The sequence below is a fragment of the Pelophylax lessonae genome (genome assembly GCF_965119305.1).
Source record: "Pelophylax lessonae genome assembly, chromosome: 3".
NCBI classification, from domain to species: Eukaryota; Metazoa; Chordata; class Amphibia; order Anura; family Ranidae; genus Pelophylax; species Pelophylax lessonae.
Genome location: NC_138770.1, coordinates 564,201,153 through 564,220,276, shown reverse-complemented (window position 1 = coordinate 564,220,276; position 19,124 = coordinate 564,201,153). Strand labels below are relative to the sequence as shown.

General features: G+C 44.5%; 1 protein-coding gene across 1 annotated transcript in view; it reads right to left on the bottom strand.

The window, feature by feature from the left end:
- Positions 1-17,053: 17,053 nt before the first annotated feature.
- XRN2 (5'-3' exoribonuclease 2) overlaps positions 17,054-19,124 on the bottom strand; it is a 95,570-nt gene continuing 93,499 nt past the window's right edge. Inside the window, exons 29-30 of the mRNA XM_082249142.1 lie at positions 17,925-18,021; positions 17,054-17,532 (exon numbers count right to left, since the gene is read on the bottom strand). Of these exons, the coding sequence (XP_082105268.1) occupies positions 17,467-17,532; positions 17,925-18,021 (163 nt within the window). The 3' untranslated portion in view covers positions 17,054-17,466. The remainder of the gene's footprint in view (positions 17,533-17,924; positions 18,022-19,124) is intronic.

Sequence of the window (19,124 nt, the reverse complement as noted above, 5' to 3'; positions counted from 1 at the left end):
CATGAATAGACGCTGCTGAGTTCGTTGTTGCTCCCTCTCATGGCTTTTTTTGGCATTTCACAAATATGAAGACAGACTCAAAATCTGACTTTTGAAGGCAAAATCAAAATATTACAGTCTCAATACAAGACATAAGGGCAAATATACTGGGGTTAATTTACTAAAACTGGAGAGTGCCAAATCTGGTGCAGCGTAGCCAATCCGCTTCTAACTTACTCACAGCTAGTTCCAATTAAGCTTTGACCAAAAAAAAAAAACACGAACACACCTGAAAGCGGATTTGGTTTCTATGCAGAGCTACACCATAATTTGCCCTCTAGTTTTAGTAAATCAAATCTACTGCACGAGCACTAAAGGGCCATACACACTGAGATTTTCTGAAGACTTTTTTCCTTCAGATTTACCTTTTCTATGTAGTGCAAGGGCCTGCCAGATTGCATACAAATTGAAAGTGTTTAGGTTTGCCCTCATATTATATGGTTTTGGTAAATCTAAAGGAAAGTCTTCAGAAAATCTTAGTGTGTATGGCCCATTACTCTAGAACACCACCTTCCAATGCAAAGAGGAGAGGGGGTAGGTATTCCTTATTTACAGAGGTACAATGCAATAGATTAAATTTGTTTGATTTATATTCATGTATTTTAAACACTAAAGTACATGCAAACCCATGAAAATGTACTACTTTGCAGCTTACCAGTCCTTAAATTGTGTGACTGCATTAGTATTTTTTCCCATTGTTACCTGGTGATACTGCCAGTAATACACTTCCTGTATTAAAGTGGATGTAAACCCTCAGATATACCCAGTGAATTGAATAGCCTCAGATGATACACCAAGGTGAAACAAATCTCCCTACATAGGTTTTATTTGTATATCTGTCTTTAGCTTTCTATACCGTTTAGAACATGAAAATCGTGTTAGAATTCCTCTTCCAGCACTGTGAAGTCTTGGCATACACTTCCCGACAGTTAATGGAGGAAAGGCACACACAGCCCCCCTCCGCAGCAGAATGAAGACACATGCAGAGCGGTGTTGTGAGTAGACCAGCTCTCTAATCATCTCTAAGCACCCACCCCGACACAACTTTCCAGCTGCTTTTACCCCCTGTGTTGGAGAAGTTGTCAGAAATTATGCTAACAGAGCAGATACAAGTAAAACACTACAGATATATGTACTCAAGTCAAATTTTATGAATGGGGTTTCCATCAGCTTTAAGACAATTGGAACCATTGGTGGAAACTACTATAGTTGCAAAGCACTTCTATAGCTCTAGGGTGACAACGCTGCTCCTCTGCACAGGTAACAAGATGGAATGATGAGGTATTTCATGAATCACTTAAAAGTAGGACCTTGGGTCCTTGCATTTAAAGGGACACAACTATACAAGATAATTCTAGACTTACAGAGAGCTGTATGTATTTGAGAACTTTTTTTTCACACCAATACAGGTGCATCTCATAAAAATAGAATATCAAAAAGTTATTTTTTGTATTTCAATTCAAAAAGTGAAAACATTTTATATAGATGCATTACAGAGTGATACATTTCAAGCATTTTTCTTTTCATTTTGATTATGGGTTACAGCTAGCAAAAACCCAAAATCCAGCATCGCAGAAACAGATTACATAAAACCAATAAAAAAATGTTTAATACAGAAATGTATTTACTGAAAAGAATGTCTATGTGCAGTATAGTATGCACTAAATACTTGGTCAGGGCTCCTTTTGCACGAGTTGCTGCATTAATGCGGCGTGCGGCGAAGGAAATGCTAGAGCACTTCATGCTTCCCTCTGCTGACCAGCTTTATGGAGATGCTGATTTAATTTTCCAGCAGGACTTGGCACCTACCCACACTGCCAAAAGTACCAATACCTGGTTTAATGATCATGGTATCACTGTGCTTGATTGGCCAGCAAATTTGCCTGACCAAAAATCCATAAAGAATCTAGGGTATTGTCAAGAGGAAGATGAGAGAGACACCAGACCCAAATTGCAGATCTCAAAGCCACTATCAAAGAAACCTGGGCTCCCATAACACCTCAGCAGTGCCACAGACTAATCAGCTCCATGCCACGCCGCATTGATGCAGCAACTCATGCAAAAGGAGCCCTGTCCAAGTATTACATACTATACTGTAGATGGACATACTTTTCACAAAGCCAACATTTTGGTATTAATTTTATTGGTCTTCTGTAATATTCCAATTTTCTGATACACTAAATTTTGTGTTTTCACTAGCTGTAAGCTATAATCGAAATAAAAAGAAATGCTTGAAATATATCTGTGTGTAATGCATGTAGATAAAAAATGGATTTTTGTAAAATCTTACCGTAAAATCCTTTTCTCTTAGCTCATTGACAGACGTAGTCCTCGGTGATTCAGCACCTTCAGGTTATGTCGCCTCCACAGGAGTAGGACTAGACAGGAAAAATGGATTTTTGTAAGAACTTACCGTAAAATCCTTTTCTCTTAAGCTCATTGACAGACGTAGTCTTCTTGATTCTCAAGAGCTGGGTTATGTTGTCTCCGCAGGAGTAGGACTAGGCAGAATGACAAAACGTTCTGGCTCCACCTTAGGGGCAGTCCCTGAGGGTATATCCTCCCTCTCTCTGCTACAGGGAATCAGTTCTGTTTAAAGCAGTACAGAGAATTTAACCCAACCCAACTCAATGATAGAGGGGCGGGTACTACGTCTGTCAATGAGCTTAAGAGAAAAGGATTTTACGGTAAGTTCTTACAAAAATCCATTTTTCTCTATCGCTCATTGACAGACGTAGTCTTCTTGATTCTCAAGAGCTGGGACATCCAGAAGCAGTGCCACAAATGAGGGGTGGGATTGACAAAATCAAATCCAATCTAGAAGGCCCAACCGGTGCCAAACTAGAAGTTTTAAAGGCTCATTATAAACAAAGAATGAGACTAAAGAAAAATTTTCCAACGGAAAAAAAAAAAACCCTCGAGGTAGAACACTGGTCTCCTCAAATTGCGGCCTGCAAAACCTTGCGGCCAAATGAGGCATCAGACGATGCCATTACATCAACTTTATAATGTTTAGAAAAGGTATGCACCGACGACCAGGTAGCCGCCTTGCACACCTGGACCACTGACGCCTGATGGCGAAAGGCCCAAGACGCACTAAGTGCCCGAGTGGAGTGCGCCTTAACAGGGAACGGGGGCTCCCGACCCTTAATAGAATAAGCCTGCACTACCGTCTGTCTGATCCATCTGGAAATGGTCGCGGCAGATGCAGGCAACCCCTTTTTGGGTCCATCTGGGATCACAAAAAGTGAATCCGTCTTGCGAAACGAGTCTGTCGTTTTCAAGTATACCCTGATCGCCCGGACCACATCCAAGGAGTGTAAAGCAAACTCCCGAGGATGACTGGGCTTAGGACACAGGGAAGGTAATACAATTTCTTCATTCAGATGAAATTCTGAAACCACTTTTGGTAGGAAGGATGGATTCGGACGAAGAACCACCTTATCTCTATGAACCACCAGATATGGTGAACGACAAGATAATGCGGCCAGTTCTGACACCCTGCGTGCAGAAGTAATAGCCACCAAGAAGGCCACCTTCTGGGACAACGTGGGTAGAGGAATCTCCCTAATATCTTCAAAGGGAGGTTTCTGAAGAACCGACAACACTAAATTAAGATCCCAGGGGGGTAACGGCGCGTGCACTGGCGGAGCCAGATGTCGCACCCCCTGGATGAAATTCCGCACCAAGGAATGAGTAGCCAAAGGCTTCTGAAAGAAGATGGCTAATGCTGAGACCTGACCCTTGATAGTACTCAAGGCCAGTTTCTGCTCAACCCCTTGTTGCAGAAAAGCCAATATTCGACTAATCGAATAAGACCGAGGACGGAACCCCAAAGGTTCACACCATGCAATGTAGGACTTCCATGTGCGATGATAAATCTTTCTGGAAGTCGCTTTCCTTGCTTCAACTAGAGTAGGAATAACTGAAGCTGACAAACCTTTGTCCTTCAGCACCTGGGTCTCAATAGCCAGGCCGTTAAAGCCAGCGATCGTAAAGCAGGATGGAAGATCGGTCCCTGAGACAGTAGATCCTCCCTGAGAGGAAGTCTCCACGGGACGTCCGCCACCAGTCTGACCATGTCGGCGTACCAAGCTCGACGAGGCCAGTCCGGAGCTACCAGGATTACTGGGATTCCTTCCTCCTCTATTCTGCGAAGAAGTCTTGGCAGTAACGCGAGAGGAGGGAAGGCATATATTAGCTGGTATTGCCCCCACGGGGTGATCAGTGCGTCTGCGGTTTCTGCTAGAGGATCGCGGGAGCGAGCCACGAATCTCTGAACTTTCCTGTTGAATCGTGATGCCAACAGATCCACATCCGGGGTGCCCCACCGTAGGCACAACTGGTGGAAAACGTCTGGATGGAGGGACCATTCCCCCTGATCCAGGGTCTGACGGCTGAGATAATCTGCCTGCCAATTCTCCACCCCCGGAATGAACACCGCAGATTGCTGGAACAAATCGTTCCGCCCAGCGAAGAATGCAAGCCACTTCTTTGGCCGCTCGGACACTCTTGGTGCCCCCCTGGTGATTGACATAAGCCACGGCCGTGGCATTGTCCGACTGGATCCGAACCGAGCTGCCCTGGAGCTGCTCGGTCCAGTGAATCAGACAAAGTCTGATCGCTCTCAGTTCCAATACATTTATCGGTAACCTGGATTCTTCCGGGGACCAAAGTCCCTGGACAGATAACTGACCGAGAATTCCTCCCCATCCGGATAGACTGGCATCCGTGGTCACTGTCGTCCAATATATTGGCAGAAATGACTTTCCCTGGCTGAGCATCGGAGACCGAAGCCACCATACCAGAGACTCTCTGGTCTGTTTGCTCAATCGGATCTGATTGTCCAGGGATTCCGGATTCCGATTCCATCTGAGAAGAATCTCTTGCTGAAGAATTCGGGTATGGGACTGGGCAAATGGGACTGCTTCGAACGAAGCCACCATCAACCCCAGAACCCTCATGCAAGTCCGAAGGGAAGACCAGCTGTTGGACAGTAACAACTGGACTGCTGATTGAATTTTTCGGAGTTTCCCTACCGGAAGAAAAACTCTTGTCCTGACTGTGTCTAGAATTAGACCCAGATATTCGAGCCTCTGGGTGGGAACCAGAAATGACTTTTGCTGGTTCACCAGCCACCCGAATTCCTGTAAAGAAATCATAGTAATTTCTATGTTTTGTAGCAAGGTCTGAGGAGACTCTGCATGAAGCAGAAGATCGTCTAGGTAACCTAGAATCGATCTACCTCTTTGGCGCAGAAGTGCCAACATTGGGGCCAACACCTTTGTGAAGACCCGCGGAGCCGTGGCGAGACCGAAAGGTAACGCCACAAACTGATAGTGGTTCTCCTCTACGGAAAAGCGTAGAAAACGCTGATGTCCTGCGAAAATGGGAATGTGAAGATAGGCGTCCTTGATGTCTATGGACGCTAGGACATCCCCTGGATGCAGGAAGGCTGCTACCGTGCGAATGGACTCCATTCTGAATCTTCTTATGTTGACGAAAGAATTGAGTGCTCTTAAGTCCAGAATTGGACGCACTTTGCCCTCTTTCCTGGGTATTGTAAACAGGTTTGAATAAAACCCTTGAAACCGTTCTGTCCAAGGAACGTGGACTACCACTCCTTGTTGTAGTAAATCTGTGACTGCTCTCCGCAGATCTTCTAAACGATCTGCGGATAGTCGGATATTGGAAGGGAAGAATCGCGCCGGTGGGAGAGATCGAAACTCGATCTTGTATCCTGACCTTATGACTTCGCAAACCCATTTGTCCGGGATTCTGGAAAGCCATGGATCCGGGAACCGGCGAAGACGTCCCCCCACCCCAGTTATGGGTGGGGGCGCACCTTCAGGCTTTGGATGGTTTATCTTCAGGTCTGGAGGGGGCGGGCTTTTGCTTGCCCGACCAACGACCCCTGACGCCTCCTGCAGGAGCTTTGGAGGACTTAGTTTTTTCACCCGCTGGACGAAAAAACCTCTTGTGAGCAGAAAAAGAAGGCCCTCGTCTTTGACGAGTTCCTCTACCTTTAAAATTTTGCGGTAAAAAGGTGCTTTTTCCACCGGTGAGATCCTTAATGATCTCATCTAAGTTGGCTCCAAATAGACGCTCTCCTGAAAAGGGGATATTAGCCAATGCTTTTTTGGAACCTTGGTCGGCTAACCAACCTTTTAGCCACAGTGTACGCCTGAGAACCACTGCTGAGACTGATGCTCGCGCCATTAATGGAGTGGCGTCTAACGCCGCATCACATACAAACTGTAACCCCTGTATCATTTGTTCCAACAAATCTGAAACCGCCTGAGGGACTTCTTCTAAGTCCCGGCGTAACCACTTGGTCCATTCAGTTACAGCCTGCGAAACCAGACCAATAGCAATTATTGGTCTGAAAGCTGATCCAATCAAGGAAAACATGGTGCGAGACATAGCTTCTATCTTGCGATCCACTGGATCTTTAAAAGACGGAGCGTCTTCTAAAGGAATAACCGTGGCTTTATTCAATCTAGCAATAGGTGAATCCACCACAGGTGGTTCTGTCCATTTCTTAATAAGGGTTTCCTCAAACGGATAACGCCTGTCAATGCGTTTAGAACTATTAAAAGTGCGTTTTGGCAGACGCCATTCTTCTTCGATTGGATTGCCAAAACATTTGGGCAATGGAAAAACCTTCGCCACTTTGATGCGCTCTTTAGTCCCAAAAGGGATCTCAGTTTCAGCTATTTCTGATGGAATACCCTGTAACCTTAAAGTCTCTTGAACAGATATAATGAGTGCGTTTACCAACGCTTCCTCTCGGGCTATGGCGGATGCCGAAACATCCTCCTCACTGTCTGAAGAGACAGGACCCGAGACACCAATACCAGATGAAGTACCTGCAACTGCAGAAATAGGCTCAGAGTCTGAATCCGAGGTTTCAGATAATAAGGGGTTAGGCGGGGGTCGCTTTCTTGCGCCCTGTCCCTGACAAGCCACTTCCACCCGGGACACAAAAGTTTCCATAATAGCTGACAAAGATTCAATTGTCAATGGGGTGCTGGAGGATCCCGCAGACCCCTCGAGGGGATCCGGAGGAGATACATGAGTGGCAGGGTCCATGTTAATACAGGACACCTTTGCCAGCAAAACAAAAAAACTTTTTCTTTTTTTTTTTTTTTTTTTGTGTGTCTCCCCCTAGCGCAATAGCGCCCCTCAGAGTACCTGCTTCTCGATCCCAGAGAGAGAGAGAGAGAGAGGGACCCCCAAGGCTCACCAACCGATGCAGTGCAGTTTCCAGCAAACTGCAGTCAGCGTTTGTCTTACACAGACTGGAAGGAGCTGTTTGCTTTTTCCCGGGCAGAAGGCGTGGCTCCGCCCCCTGTGTACGCCTTCTGGCATTCCCAGCCCTCCACGAGGTAGCTGGGCTCACAAAACATGGCCGCCCCCATAGAAGAGACATAAGACTCCAAAAACATGGCGGCCGGCGTGACCTGAGGACATACATGCATTCGGTCTACGGCAAAATGGCGGCGGACCGCCGATATCGTCTTCCCAGCACATCCACCTGCACTCTGCTAAGAGGTGACATATGGATCTACAGAGATACACTGCACATAAGGTAGGATTATACCTCCTATGTCTGCTGTAATGTTACAGTCTGCTGGGTAGAGTGTTAGCTCTTGAACCAAGTCCACTTCCCACAAACACATGCTGTATTACAAGGGGGACTTGTAAGTATCAGATATATACTGACCATATATGGAGGGGCCCATAATATATACTGCCTCATAATGAGGAAAAAAGGGAACGTTTACTCACCATACCGAACCGACAGGCACCCTCTCTTCACAATACCCTCTCCACCAGGGTGGGGGTTTGTGGACGCCTCGACTCTCTGGTACCTGGCGTCCAAGCGAGACTTTTAACTCGCAAAGTCAGTCCCTTTACTGGGACTCCGTCGCGGCCGACCCAGCGCACTGGTCTGCACGCGCTCGTAGGCAGAAACCGGGGTGACCACTGGATCTCAACATCCAGCCCGTCGCCCGGCCCCGCATACTTACTTGAATATGTCGCGGCCGACCAAGCGCAATGCCATGGTCTGCGCGCGCTCGTAGGCCGGCTGGGGTGACCACAAGTGTCGCCCAGTCCGGCATTTTTGCTTGAAGATCTCACAGGAAAAAAACACTGGAGAAAACTACCTAAAAAATGTCTTTTTCTTAAAGAAAAAAAGTCTTGCCAGGACCAAAAGATCCCAGCAAGGAACTTAGGTCCTTACTCCTGACTAGACAGAAAAAACTGATTCCCTGTAGCAGAGAGAGGGAGGATATACCCTCAGGGACTGCCCCTAAGGTGGAGCCAGAACGTTTTGTCATTCTGCCTAGTCCTACTCCTGCGGAGACAACATAACCCAGCTCTTGAGAATCAAGAAGACTACGTCTGTCAATGAGCGATAGAGAAATAAAATGCTCTGGCCACACCCTAGGGGCAGTCCCCAAGAGTATATCCTCTCTCTCTCTGCCACAGCAAATCAGTTATGTCACAAAGCAGTGTTTAGAGAATTTAACCCAACCCAACTCCAAAACAGAGGGGCGGGTACTACGTCTGTCAATGAGCTAAGAGAAAAGGATTTTACGGTAAGATTTTACAAAAATCCATTTTTCTCTATCGCTCATTGACAGAAGTAGTCCTCGGTGATTCAACACCCTCGGGACATCCCAAAGCAGTACCACAAATGAGGGGTGGGAAATTGGAAATCAAATCCACTCTAGAAGGCCCAACCGGTGCCAACTAGAAGTTTACAATGCTCATCCTCAGTGATGAGACACAACAGAAAATTTTTCAACAGAAAAAAACCCTCGAGGTAGACCACCGGTCTCCTCAAATTGCGGCCTGCAAAACCTTGCGGCCAAATGAGGCATCCGCCGATGCCATCACATCAATCTTATAAAATTTTGTAAAGGTATGTACCGACGACCAGGTGGCCGCCTTACATACCTGGACCACTGACGCCTGATGGCGAAAGGCCCAGGAAGTACTGAGCGCTCGAGTGGAGTGCGCCCTAACAGGGAACGGAGGACTCCGACCCTTAATAGAATAAGCCTGTACCACCGTCTGTCTAATCCATTTGGCGATAGTCGCGGCAGATGCAGGCAACCCCTTTCTGGGGCCATCCGTGATCACAAAAAGTGAATCCGTCTTACGGAACGATTCCGTAGCCTTCAGGTATACCCCGATTGCCCGAACCACATCCAAGGAATGCAACGCATGTTCCCGATGATGATTGGGCTGAGGACACAAGGAAGGTAGTACAATATCTTCATTCAGATGAAAATCTGAAACCACCTTTGGAAGAAAAGATGGCTTAGGATGAAGTACTACCTTATCTCTATGAATCACTAAGTATGGGGACTGGCATGATAAAGCAGCCAGTTCTGACACCCTGCGTGCAGAAGTGATAGCCACCAAGAAGGCCACCTTCTGGGATAAAGTAAGCAAGGGAATCTCCCTGATGTTTTCAAAGGGAGGTTTCTGTAGAACCGACAAAACCAAATTAAGATCCCAGGGCAGTAAGGGCGCGCGGACTGGTGGAGCCAGGTGCCGCACCCCCTGGATGAAATTCCGCACCAAGGACTTGGTAGCTAAAGGTTTCTGAAAGAAGATTGCTAATGCTGAAACTTGACCCTTGATGGTGCTCAAGGCTAGTTTCTGCTCAAGGCTAGTTTCTGCTCAACCCCTTTTTGCAAAAAGGCCAATATTCGAGTCACCGAATAGGTACGTGGAGGAAATCCTAAAGATTCGCACCACGCGATACAAGTCTTCCATGTGTGATAATAGACTCTGCTGGAAGTCGCTTTCCTTGCTTTAATAAGGGTAGGAATGACTGAAGCTGACAACCCTCTGTCCTTCAGTACTTGGGTCTCAATGGCCAGGCCATTAAAACCAGCGACTGTAAAGCACGATGGTAGATTGGTCCTGGAGACCGCAGACACTCCCTGAGACGAAGTTCCCACGGAACGTCCGCGACTAGCAAGTCCAAGTCGGCCAGGTCGGCTTGACAAGGCCAGCCTAGAATTTCTAGGACCACTGGCGCTGACTGGATCTGAAACAGGCGTCCCTAGAGCTATCTGGCCCCGACCATCCGAGAAAGTCTGGTCGTTTTCTGTTCCCACACATTTATCAGACACCTGATTCCTATCAGGAACGGTGATCTTTCCTGGTTGAACCTCAGGGACCGAAGTCACCTGGCTAGAGGCTTCTTGGTCTGTCTGGTCAACCGGATCCGATTCCTGTGGGGAATTGAGACTAATCTTAGGAAAAGGTAAAGGAAAAGATCTGTTCAGGGAACGGTGACTACCACTCCCTGTAGTACTTAAATGTTGGAAGGGAAGAATCGCACCGGTAGCAGTAGTCGATGCTCAATCCAATGTCCTGAATACCGGTGAAAACGTCCCCCCCACCCTCAAACCGGGTGGGGGCGCACCTTCAGGCTGTGTAATCCTTTGCTTCGGGTTTGGCTGAGTCGGTCCTCTGTTTGTCCGACCAGCCCTTCTTGAACCCTCCTGGAGGAGTCTTGCCTTTCCCGCTTGTTCCAGCCGGGCGTGCGAACCCTTTATGGGCGGTAAAGAAAGGTCCTCGCTTGTTGCGAGGTCCCTTAGCTTTAGCAGCCTGTGGTAAGAAAGTGCTCTTGCCCCCAGTGGCATCCTTAATGATCTCATCTAGGGTGGCCCCAAGTAGGCGATTCCCCTGAAAGGGGAGATTCGTCAAGGTCTTTTTGGAACCTAGGTCAGCTGACCAGCATTTTAACCACAGCACACGTCTGAGGATTTAACGCTGACATAGATGCATGCCCTAATAGGGGGGTAGCATCCAAGGCTGCGTCACAGACAAACTGTAGCCCTTGTATAATCTGTTCCATCAAATCAGATGTTCCCTGGGGGATATCTTTTCCCCTCAGGTCTTGGCGTACCAATCTCGCCCATTCCGTTAGTGTCTGGGAAACTAGACCAATAACAATTACTGGTCTAAATGCTGACCCTATCAGGGAGAAGATAGTGCGGGACTCCGCTTCCACCTTTCGATCCACCGGATCTTTAAAGGACGAAGTGTCCTCCACTGGGATAACCGTGGCTTTATTCAGCCTGGAAATAGGTGGATCCACCACTGGTGGTACCGTCCATTTCTTAATGAGGGATTCCTCAACGGATAATGTCTAGCAATACGCTTGGAAATAGTAAAGGTACGCTTAGAATGCTCCCATTCTTCTTTAATTTTATTACCAAAACACTTGGGTACAGGAAAAATGGATTTTTGTAAGATCTTACCGTAAAATCCTTTTCTCTTAAGCTCATTGACAGACGTAGTCTTCTTGATTCTCAAGAGCTGGGTTATGTTGTCTCCGCAGGAGTAGGACTAGGCAGAAAGACAAAACGTTCTGGCTCCACCTTAGGGGCAGTCCCTGAGGGTATATCCTCCCTCTCTCTGCTACAGGGAATCAGTTCTGTTCTAAAGCAGTAACAGAGAATTTAACCCAACCCAACTCAATGATAGAGGGGCGGGTACTACGTCTGTCAATGAGCTTAAGAGAAAAGGATTTTATGGTAAGATCTTACAAAAATCCATTTTTCTCTATCGCTCATTGACAGACGTAGTCTTCTTGATTCTCAAGAGCTGGGGCATCCAGAAGCAGTGCCACAAATGAGGGGTGGGATTGACAAAAATCAAAATCCAATCTAGAAGGCCCAACCGGTGCCAAACTAGAAGTTTTAAAGGCTCATTATAAACAAAGAATGAGACTCAAAAGAAAAATTTCCAACGGAAAAAACCCTCGAGGCAGACCACTGGTCTCCTCAAATGGCGGCCTGCAAAACCTTGCGGCCAAACACGGCATCAGATGATGCCATTACATCAACTTTATAATGTATTGTAAAGGTATGCACCGACGACCAGGTAGCCGCCTTGCACACCTGGACCACTGACGCCTGATGGCGAAAGGCCCATGACGCACTAAGTGCCCGAGTGGAGTGCGCCTTAACAGGGAACGGGGGCTCCCGACCCTTAATAGAATAAGCCTGTAGCACCGTCTGTCTGATCCATTTGGAAATGGTCGCGGCAGATGCAGGCAACCCCTTTTTGGGTCCATCCGGGATCACAAAAAGTGAATCCGTCTTGCGAAACGAGTCTGTCGTTTTTAAGTATACCCTGATCGCCCGGACCACATCCAAGGAGTGTAAAGCAAACGCCCGAGGATGACTGGGCTTAGGACACAGGGAAGGTAATACAATTTCTTCATTCAGATGAAATTCTGCTTGAATGTGTCGCGGCCGACCAAGCGCAATGCAATGGTCTGCGCGCGCTCGTAGGCCGGCTGGGGTGACCACAAGTGTCGCCCAGTCTGGCGTTTTTGCTTGAAGATCTCACAGGAAAAAAACACTGGAGAAAAACTACCTAAAAAAATTTTTCTCTAAAGAAAAAAATCTTGCCAGGACCAAAAGATCCCAGGAAGGAACTTAGGTCCTTACTCCTGACTAGACAGAAAAAAACTGATTCCCTGTAGCAGAGAGAGGGAGGATATACCCTCAGGGACTGCCCCTAAGGTGGAGCCAGAACGTTTTGTCTTTCTGCCTAGTCCTACTCCTGCGGAGACAACATAACCCAGCTCTTGAGAATCAAAAAGACTACGTCTGTCAATGAGCGATAGAGAAAAGCCTTCACCGTTTTGATGGGCTTGTTAGTACCAAAGGGAATCTGTTTCAGTTGCCTCTGCCGGTAAAACCTCAAGTCTTAAGGTTTCCCGCACCGCCACAACTAGTGCGTCCACCAATGCTTCTTCCCGAATTATGGCGGAAGAATGAACGTCCTCCTCACTGTCTGAGGGAGCTTTACCTGAGATAACAGCCCTTGCAGAGGGACCTGCAGCTGCAGTGACCAGCTCTGAATCTGAGTCAGAGGTGTCAGATGATATAGGGGTAGGCGGGGGTCGCTTTCTTGACCCCCGTCCCTGACAGGCCGTCTCCACCCGAGCCACCAAAGACTCCAAAACTGATGTAAATGCGTCTATACTCTGTGCACCGGCAGGTCCCGTGGTCCCCTCGAGGGAAACAAGTGGGGGTGCTTGTGTGGCAGGGTCCATGATAATTCCAGTTACTACCCGGAAATTCAATCCAAAAATAAAACTTTTTTTTTTTTTTTTTTAGATCCCCAGCGCCACAAAGCCCCTCAGTGTTAGCTGCTCCGGGACCCCTATCGAGCGTGAGAGAGAGAGAGAGATAGACCCCCAGGCTCACCACTTGATGCTCAGAGTTTTTCACTGCACTTGTCTCAGCACTGTCTCGAATCGACAGGAAGTCTCTTGGCTGGCTGCCCGGGAAGAAAGGAGGCGGCTCCGCCCCTCCATACGCCTTCCGGCGCCTCCCCTAGCTCCACGAGGTGTTTGGATCACCTCAAACATGGCCGCCCCCATGCTGGAGACACGAGGCTACGCCAAAATGGCGGCCTCGTGCGATCTAGCAAGCAATGGCGGCGGTTGTACCGAATAGCGGCGTGACTACAGAACATCACAACACCTTCTCTACATGGGGAATTAGCCTGGTCGGCGGTACCGGACCCTGGCGGACCGCATGGCCGTCGGAAGGCCTGCTATTGCTGGAGACCTGACTTGGAAAGCAGTTTACATGTCCGTGGCTTCTGACTGGTAGGATACTTATATTATCACAGTAAGATTACCGTACTGCCACTGATTACAATCTTTTAACATATTTACAATTAGATTGTCAGCTCCCAAACCAAGCCTCCTGGCTTTTTGCACATAAAAATCACACTCAAAGTAGGGGGATCTGTGCCATGTTATAGGATAGAGGGGAACTCATCCTTACCATACAGAGAGGGGCCCGCGTTCACCACAAGACCCGTCAGGGGGAAAGGGAACATACTACTCACCATACCGGAACCAGGCGGGCGCCAACTCCTGACAGTACCCCTCTCCACCAGGGCGGGAGGGCTGTCGACCAATATGGACGCCGTGACTCATGGTCCTTGGTGTTTCAGCGAGACGTTTAACTCGCAGGGTCAGTCCCTCCAGTGGGACTATGTCGCGGCCGACCCAGCGCAGAGCTATGGCCTGCACACGCTCGTAGGCTGAACTGGGTTGACCACCGGATCTCAACATCCAGCCCGTCGCCCAGTTCAGCTTTCTTGCTTGAAGATCTCACCGGAACACTGGAGAAAAAAAGCTGTCTAAAAATCTTAAGAAAAAAATCCTGCCAGGACCGAAGATCCCAGCAAGGTATCTAGGTCCTTACTCCTGACTCGACAGAAAAAAACTGATTTGCTGTGGCAGAGAGAGAGAGGATATACTCTCGGGAACTGCCCCTAGGGTGTGGCCAGAGCATTTTATTTCCTGTCTAGTCCTACTCCTGTGGAGGCGACATAACCCGAAGGTGCTGAATCACCGAGGACTACATCTGTCAATGAGCGATAGAGAAATAAGAGTTTCCCTTTTTAAATTGAATTACTGAAATTATTAACTTTGATATTCAAATTTTATGAGGTGCACCTGCACATGTACCCTGTTCCTATTGGTAGATTGAGAGAGGAAATGTTCCCTACAGCAACTAGGTTTTTTTTTTTAATGGAACCTAGCTTAAAAAAAAATCTATATACTGTAGCTGCAGACCTCTCCTGAAATTACTAGCTGCCCTGCTGGATTACCACGTTAAATATTTGATGAACTAGTATCACTAGAAGTATGCAGATCAGGAATTCTAACTTAACATAATGCATACTTGTTCTGTGATTCAAAAGTACTGAAACCATGGGATCAGCATAACTGCTGGGTAACTTGCATTTTCAGAGAGTGGTCAGCAATAGACTACATGGTTCTTTCAATATAGGTTCCATACCATAAACCGGAAAGAACCAGGAACAGTGTGGGTTACCATTGACCATTTGGTGTTCAGTTGTCCCAAAGGAGGTAACTGACAGGATTAGAAAACTAAAGCAACCACTACATTGAATCTAGGACTTTGTTATTGGCTTTAGATACAAAAGCTTTTTTTTTTTTTTTTTTTTTTAATATATATATATATATATATATATATATATATATATATATATATATATATATACACACACACACACACACACACACACACACACACACACACACACACACACACAGAGGACTGTAATATTGAAATTCTAATGTACAAAAAACAAAACAGTTTTGTTTTTTTCCATGCAACCTCCATAACAAATTTGGTTATGTTGTGTGATCCTACTTTATTACTCCGTTTTGTTGTTCATTATGTTTATCGGAGGGGAGGGCATTAGGGAACAAAAAAAAAAAAATGGTTTTCCACTAGAATACAAAATAAGATCGCAGAAAACAAAAGCAGGTAGACCCTAAACCACCACAACAATCACTATCTCTTTATGAAAAACTGTTCCTATTCAGAATAACTAGGAGGGGAAAAAAAAAAAAAAAGCATAGTAACGGTTCTAGCACAGAAAGCAATGCTTGCTTTCTTGATACGGAGCATCAAATATGCAAACAAAGACTTTTCATACACCGATTCAAGACAGCAGAAGCCCATTCTATAATGAACAATCTTCACCATTCAATTTACCCCACACAGCAGATAACCTTTGAATGAAATCCAATGTTTTTATTAAATTGGCAAATACATAAACTCCCATTTATTTCTGCTTACGAGTTGTTGGTTTCTATCCAATCATGACATGTGGGGGGAGGACATGCTTCTATACCTGCACAACCATTTTTTCCCCTTTGGAAAAGAGAAGCTATGTGGGCGACTTGAATCTCATGCTACTGAGCCATTTAACCACTTGTTAGCAATCACCTCATTTGCGGCACACATTGCAAATGAGGTGAATGGCAACACAAGGTTAAATCACCCATGAAGCTCCCCCTATCTTTTCAAAAATAGTTAGGGAAGGGATGCTTAACTACAAGTTGGAGTATGCAAGAAGGTCCGTGTGTGCTCTTTGAAAAACAGAATATGAATTGAGTAAAAAATAAATAAAAAACACACACATATATCTATCTCTATATATATCTATCTATATCTATATATCCATCTCTATACATACACACATATACACAGTCATTCATCTATAGAATGGGCAGAAACAAAAAAAAGGATAAGATTAAAAAAAAAAAAAAAAAAAAAAAGAGATTTAAACATCTATGCCATAGTAATGTAATATGCTCAATGCATAATTGAATTATACTAAAGTAAATCCATGCTGCAGTTTTCTAAGATAGAAAGAAAGCTGGGCTGCACAGTAAAAGGTTTTTTTTTTTTTTTTTTAGTATACAATTTCCTCTGTAGGTATGAATATTTTCTACATGGATTTGGGTACGTTTTTGAGCAAGGCTCACTTGCGTCTTTCTGACAAACCTCCCAGTCTCTGTTTGGTTTTTAGCAGTAATGTGCTGTGCTGGGTCTTAAAAAAAAAAAGAAAAAAAAAAAAAAAAGAAAGATTTGGGGTATTGTTAATCTGTCTGTCAATTGAAGTGATTTTATCGGAGACCTTTAAAGAATTGCATCGCATGGCTCTTAAAATGAATGACAGATTTTTACATAGCAAACCGCTTAAAATTTCATGTGCTGCGCCGTCATGTTGCAGTGATTTTTGGTACCTTTGGTATGACACTCAATTTTTTTCTTCTTTAAATAGTTAAAAAAAAAAAAAAAAATTGCATGTGCTGTCTGAAAACCTGCTTCTAAATCTTCTGAAGCACTATAGTGATTATTGAAATGCCTACCTAGAATTGATACCTCTGTTGTGAAACAGCAATATTATGAAACAAGTAAAAAAAAAAAAAAAAAAATACACAAACAAGCTATATTAAATATAGTACTAAACTTGTACATCTTAAACAAATTTCATAAGCTTTATAAAAAGAGTGATCATTTGGGGGGGGGGGGGGATAAAAACCACACAGGAAACCTTAATTTGCCATTTGTGGAGATCTCTTTATAAAAGTTTCAGCAGAAATTAAAATACTACATACAAACCATTTATAATAAAGGAAGCAAATATATTTTAAAAAATACTCCAGACAACAATACCTACTGTAAAATACAGAAAAAAAATCTTCCTGTACAAAACAAGGTGGTATGACCTTAGTCTTGCTAGATTTACCAAAGTATCCTCAACATTTTATCAGATGAATTCACAGATTGCAGGTGCCAATATTTTTAAACACCCATTTTCCAGACATCAAATTTTTGGTTACAAACATAATTTTACATACTGTTCTGATTCAAGAGTAAAACAAAAATTAAAGAAAAAAAAAAAACTACACAAAAAAAAAAAAATACAGATTTACACGTACAAACGTTGGGAGCTTTAATGTTAAAAATGAAACTGTCTGGATGCTATTACAGAAGGCTCCTAACACAGGCTGCTTAAAAATGTTGCTGAAGAAATTTACTTCCGGTTGTTGTATCTTCCCGACTGGGGTGGCATTTGGTAATTCCTTCCCTGGTTGTAGGGCTGCAAAACACACAATTTAAGTTTGTTTACTGGATTAGGATGGGCAAAAGCGTTTAATTCAGTCTCGTTGTAAGCCAACAATGCTTTGTTACAAAAGCAACAATATCAAACTAAGCAGAAGTTTAAGTAGACTCAAAACATTTCTAAATATGCTGAATAGAAGGGAGATTTCTGACGAGTCCATCATTGTGCTCCCATAAACACAGTTGCAAACAAAAAAAAAAAAAAAACATGCAAACGGGTTCTCCATTGTTTTAGGTTTGCTTGAAAACTACTAAAGAGCAGCCACACACGCAGTCCTCTACTATGGAATTGCCCACCCATAAATGGGGCATGTAACAAGGTGAAAAAAATGAAATGCAATACTTTTATCATATTCGGTTTTTACTTACTTGTCTATTCCAATCGTTACTGTGTCGCTGGTAGTAGTTACTTGGTCCACCATGTCCAGGGTTTGGATAATGCTGGACTGGGTTGTGACCATAATGTCTACAAAACAAACAGGCATCAAAAGATGGTAAACTGTACACCAAATATTTTTACATTTCTGCATTACCATTTTATAGAAATTCTCTGCACTTAGTGACTTAAAAGATTAAAAAAAAACAAAAAGAATGCAACCAGAAACCTCAGGACGTTGTGTTTAGAAGGAAACACACAAAATGCACTAGGTTTCCAAGCCAGAGTACCTTATCCAAAGGGTAAACATAAGCAGCCCAGGAGAATGCTTTATTTTCTCAAAGTCCAGACCCTCGAAGGCTCACCATTCTTTTGAGTTAATTGCAGATTGCAAATGAATTCTTACAGCAAAGAATTCTGAATCTAGGGTAGGGGCCTTGTCAGTTTTTTTTTCCCCATCCATTATTCTGTGCAATACGTCAGAAGGTCTGATCGGGGGAAAAACCTTTTCAAGTTCTATTGATGTGGTTTTCAATTGACCGCCGTGACCTAGCAACATCAGCACTAATTGGCATAGACTGACATTTGGTATACAGTGTATATGGGAACACAAACTCAACATCTATTATGATCTAGATTAGCGCCCCTTAATACTTGCTGCAGCAAATGTTTTAATTGCCTTGGGGCATCAAACCGATTTACCAACGAACCACAAACATAAGCCTATCTCTCACAAGCCCTACATACAGGTATGGTCCCTCTTAAAACTTCACCTGTCTAATGCCAAACTGCTCAAATCTCAGTAAAAAAAAAAAAAAAAAAAAAAAAAAAAAAGCTATATCTATACATAGTAAAAAAAAATTTTTTGGCAAGAAAAAAGCCTTATTATCATCAAATATATTGAATAAGGAAAGGGGAAAAAGTAAGTAAAATTTTAAGGGCTAAGTTAACATGCTTTTTGTTTTATGAATCTATGGGAATGCTACATGTATCTATTAAGACCAAGATGGACAGTATGTTTCCTCTCAACCAGCGTTTGCTCTATATTCCCAACCAGTCTAAAATAGGATTTGTTACTTAAGGGTTACAGTGCGCTTTTCTCTGTTCAGGAAGTGTGATTATTGCAATATGGCAATTACAGGACATTTTATAGGGACACTACAAACAAGCAAATACACTAGATATATTGAACT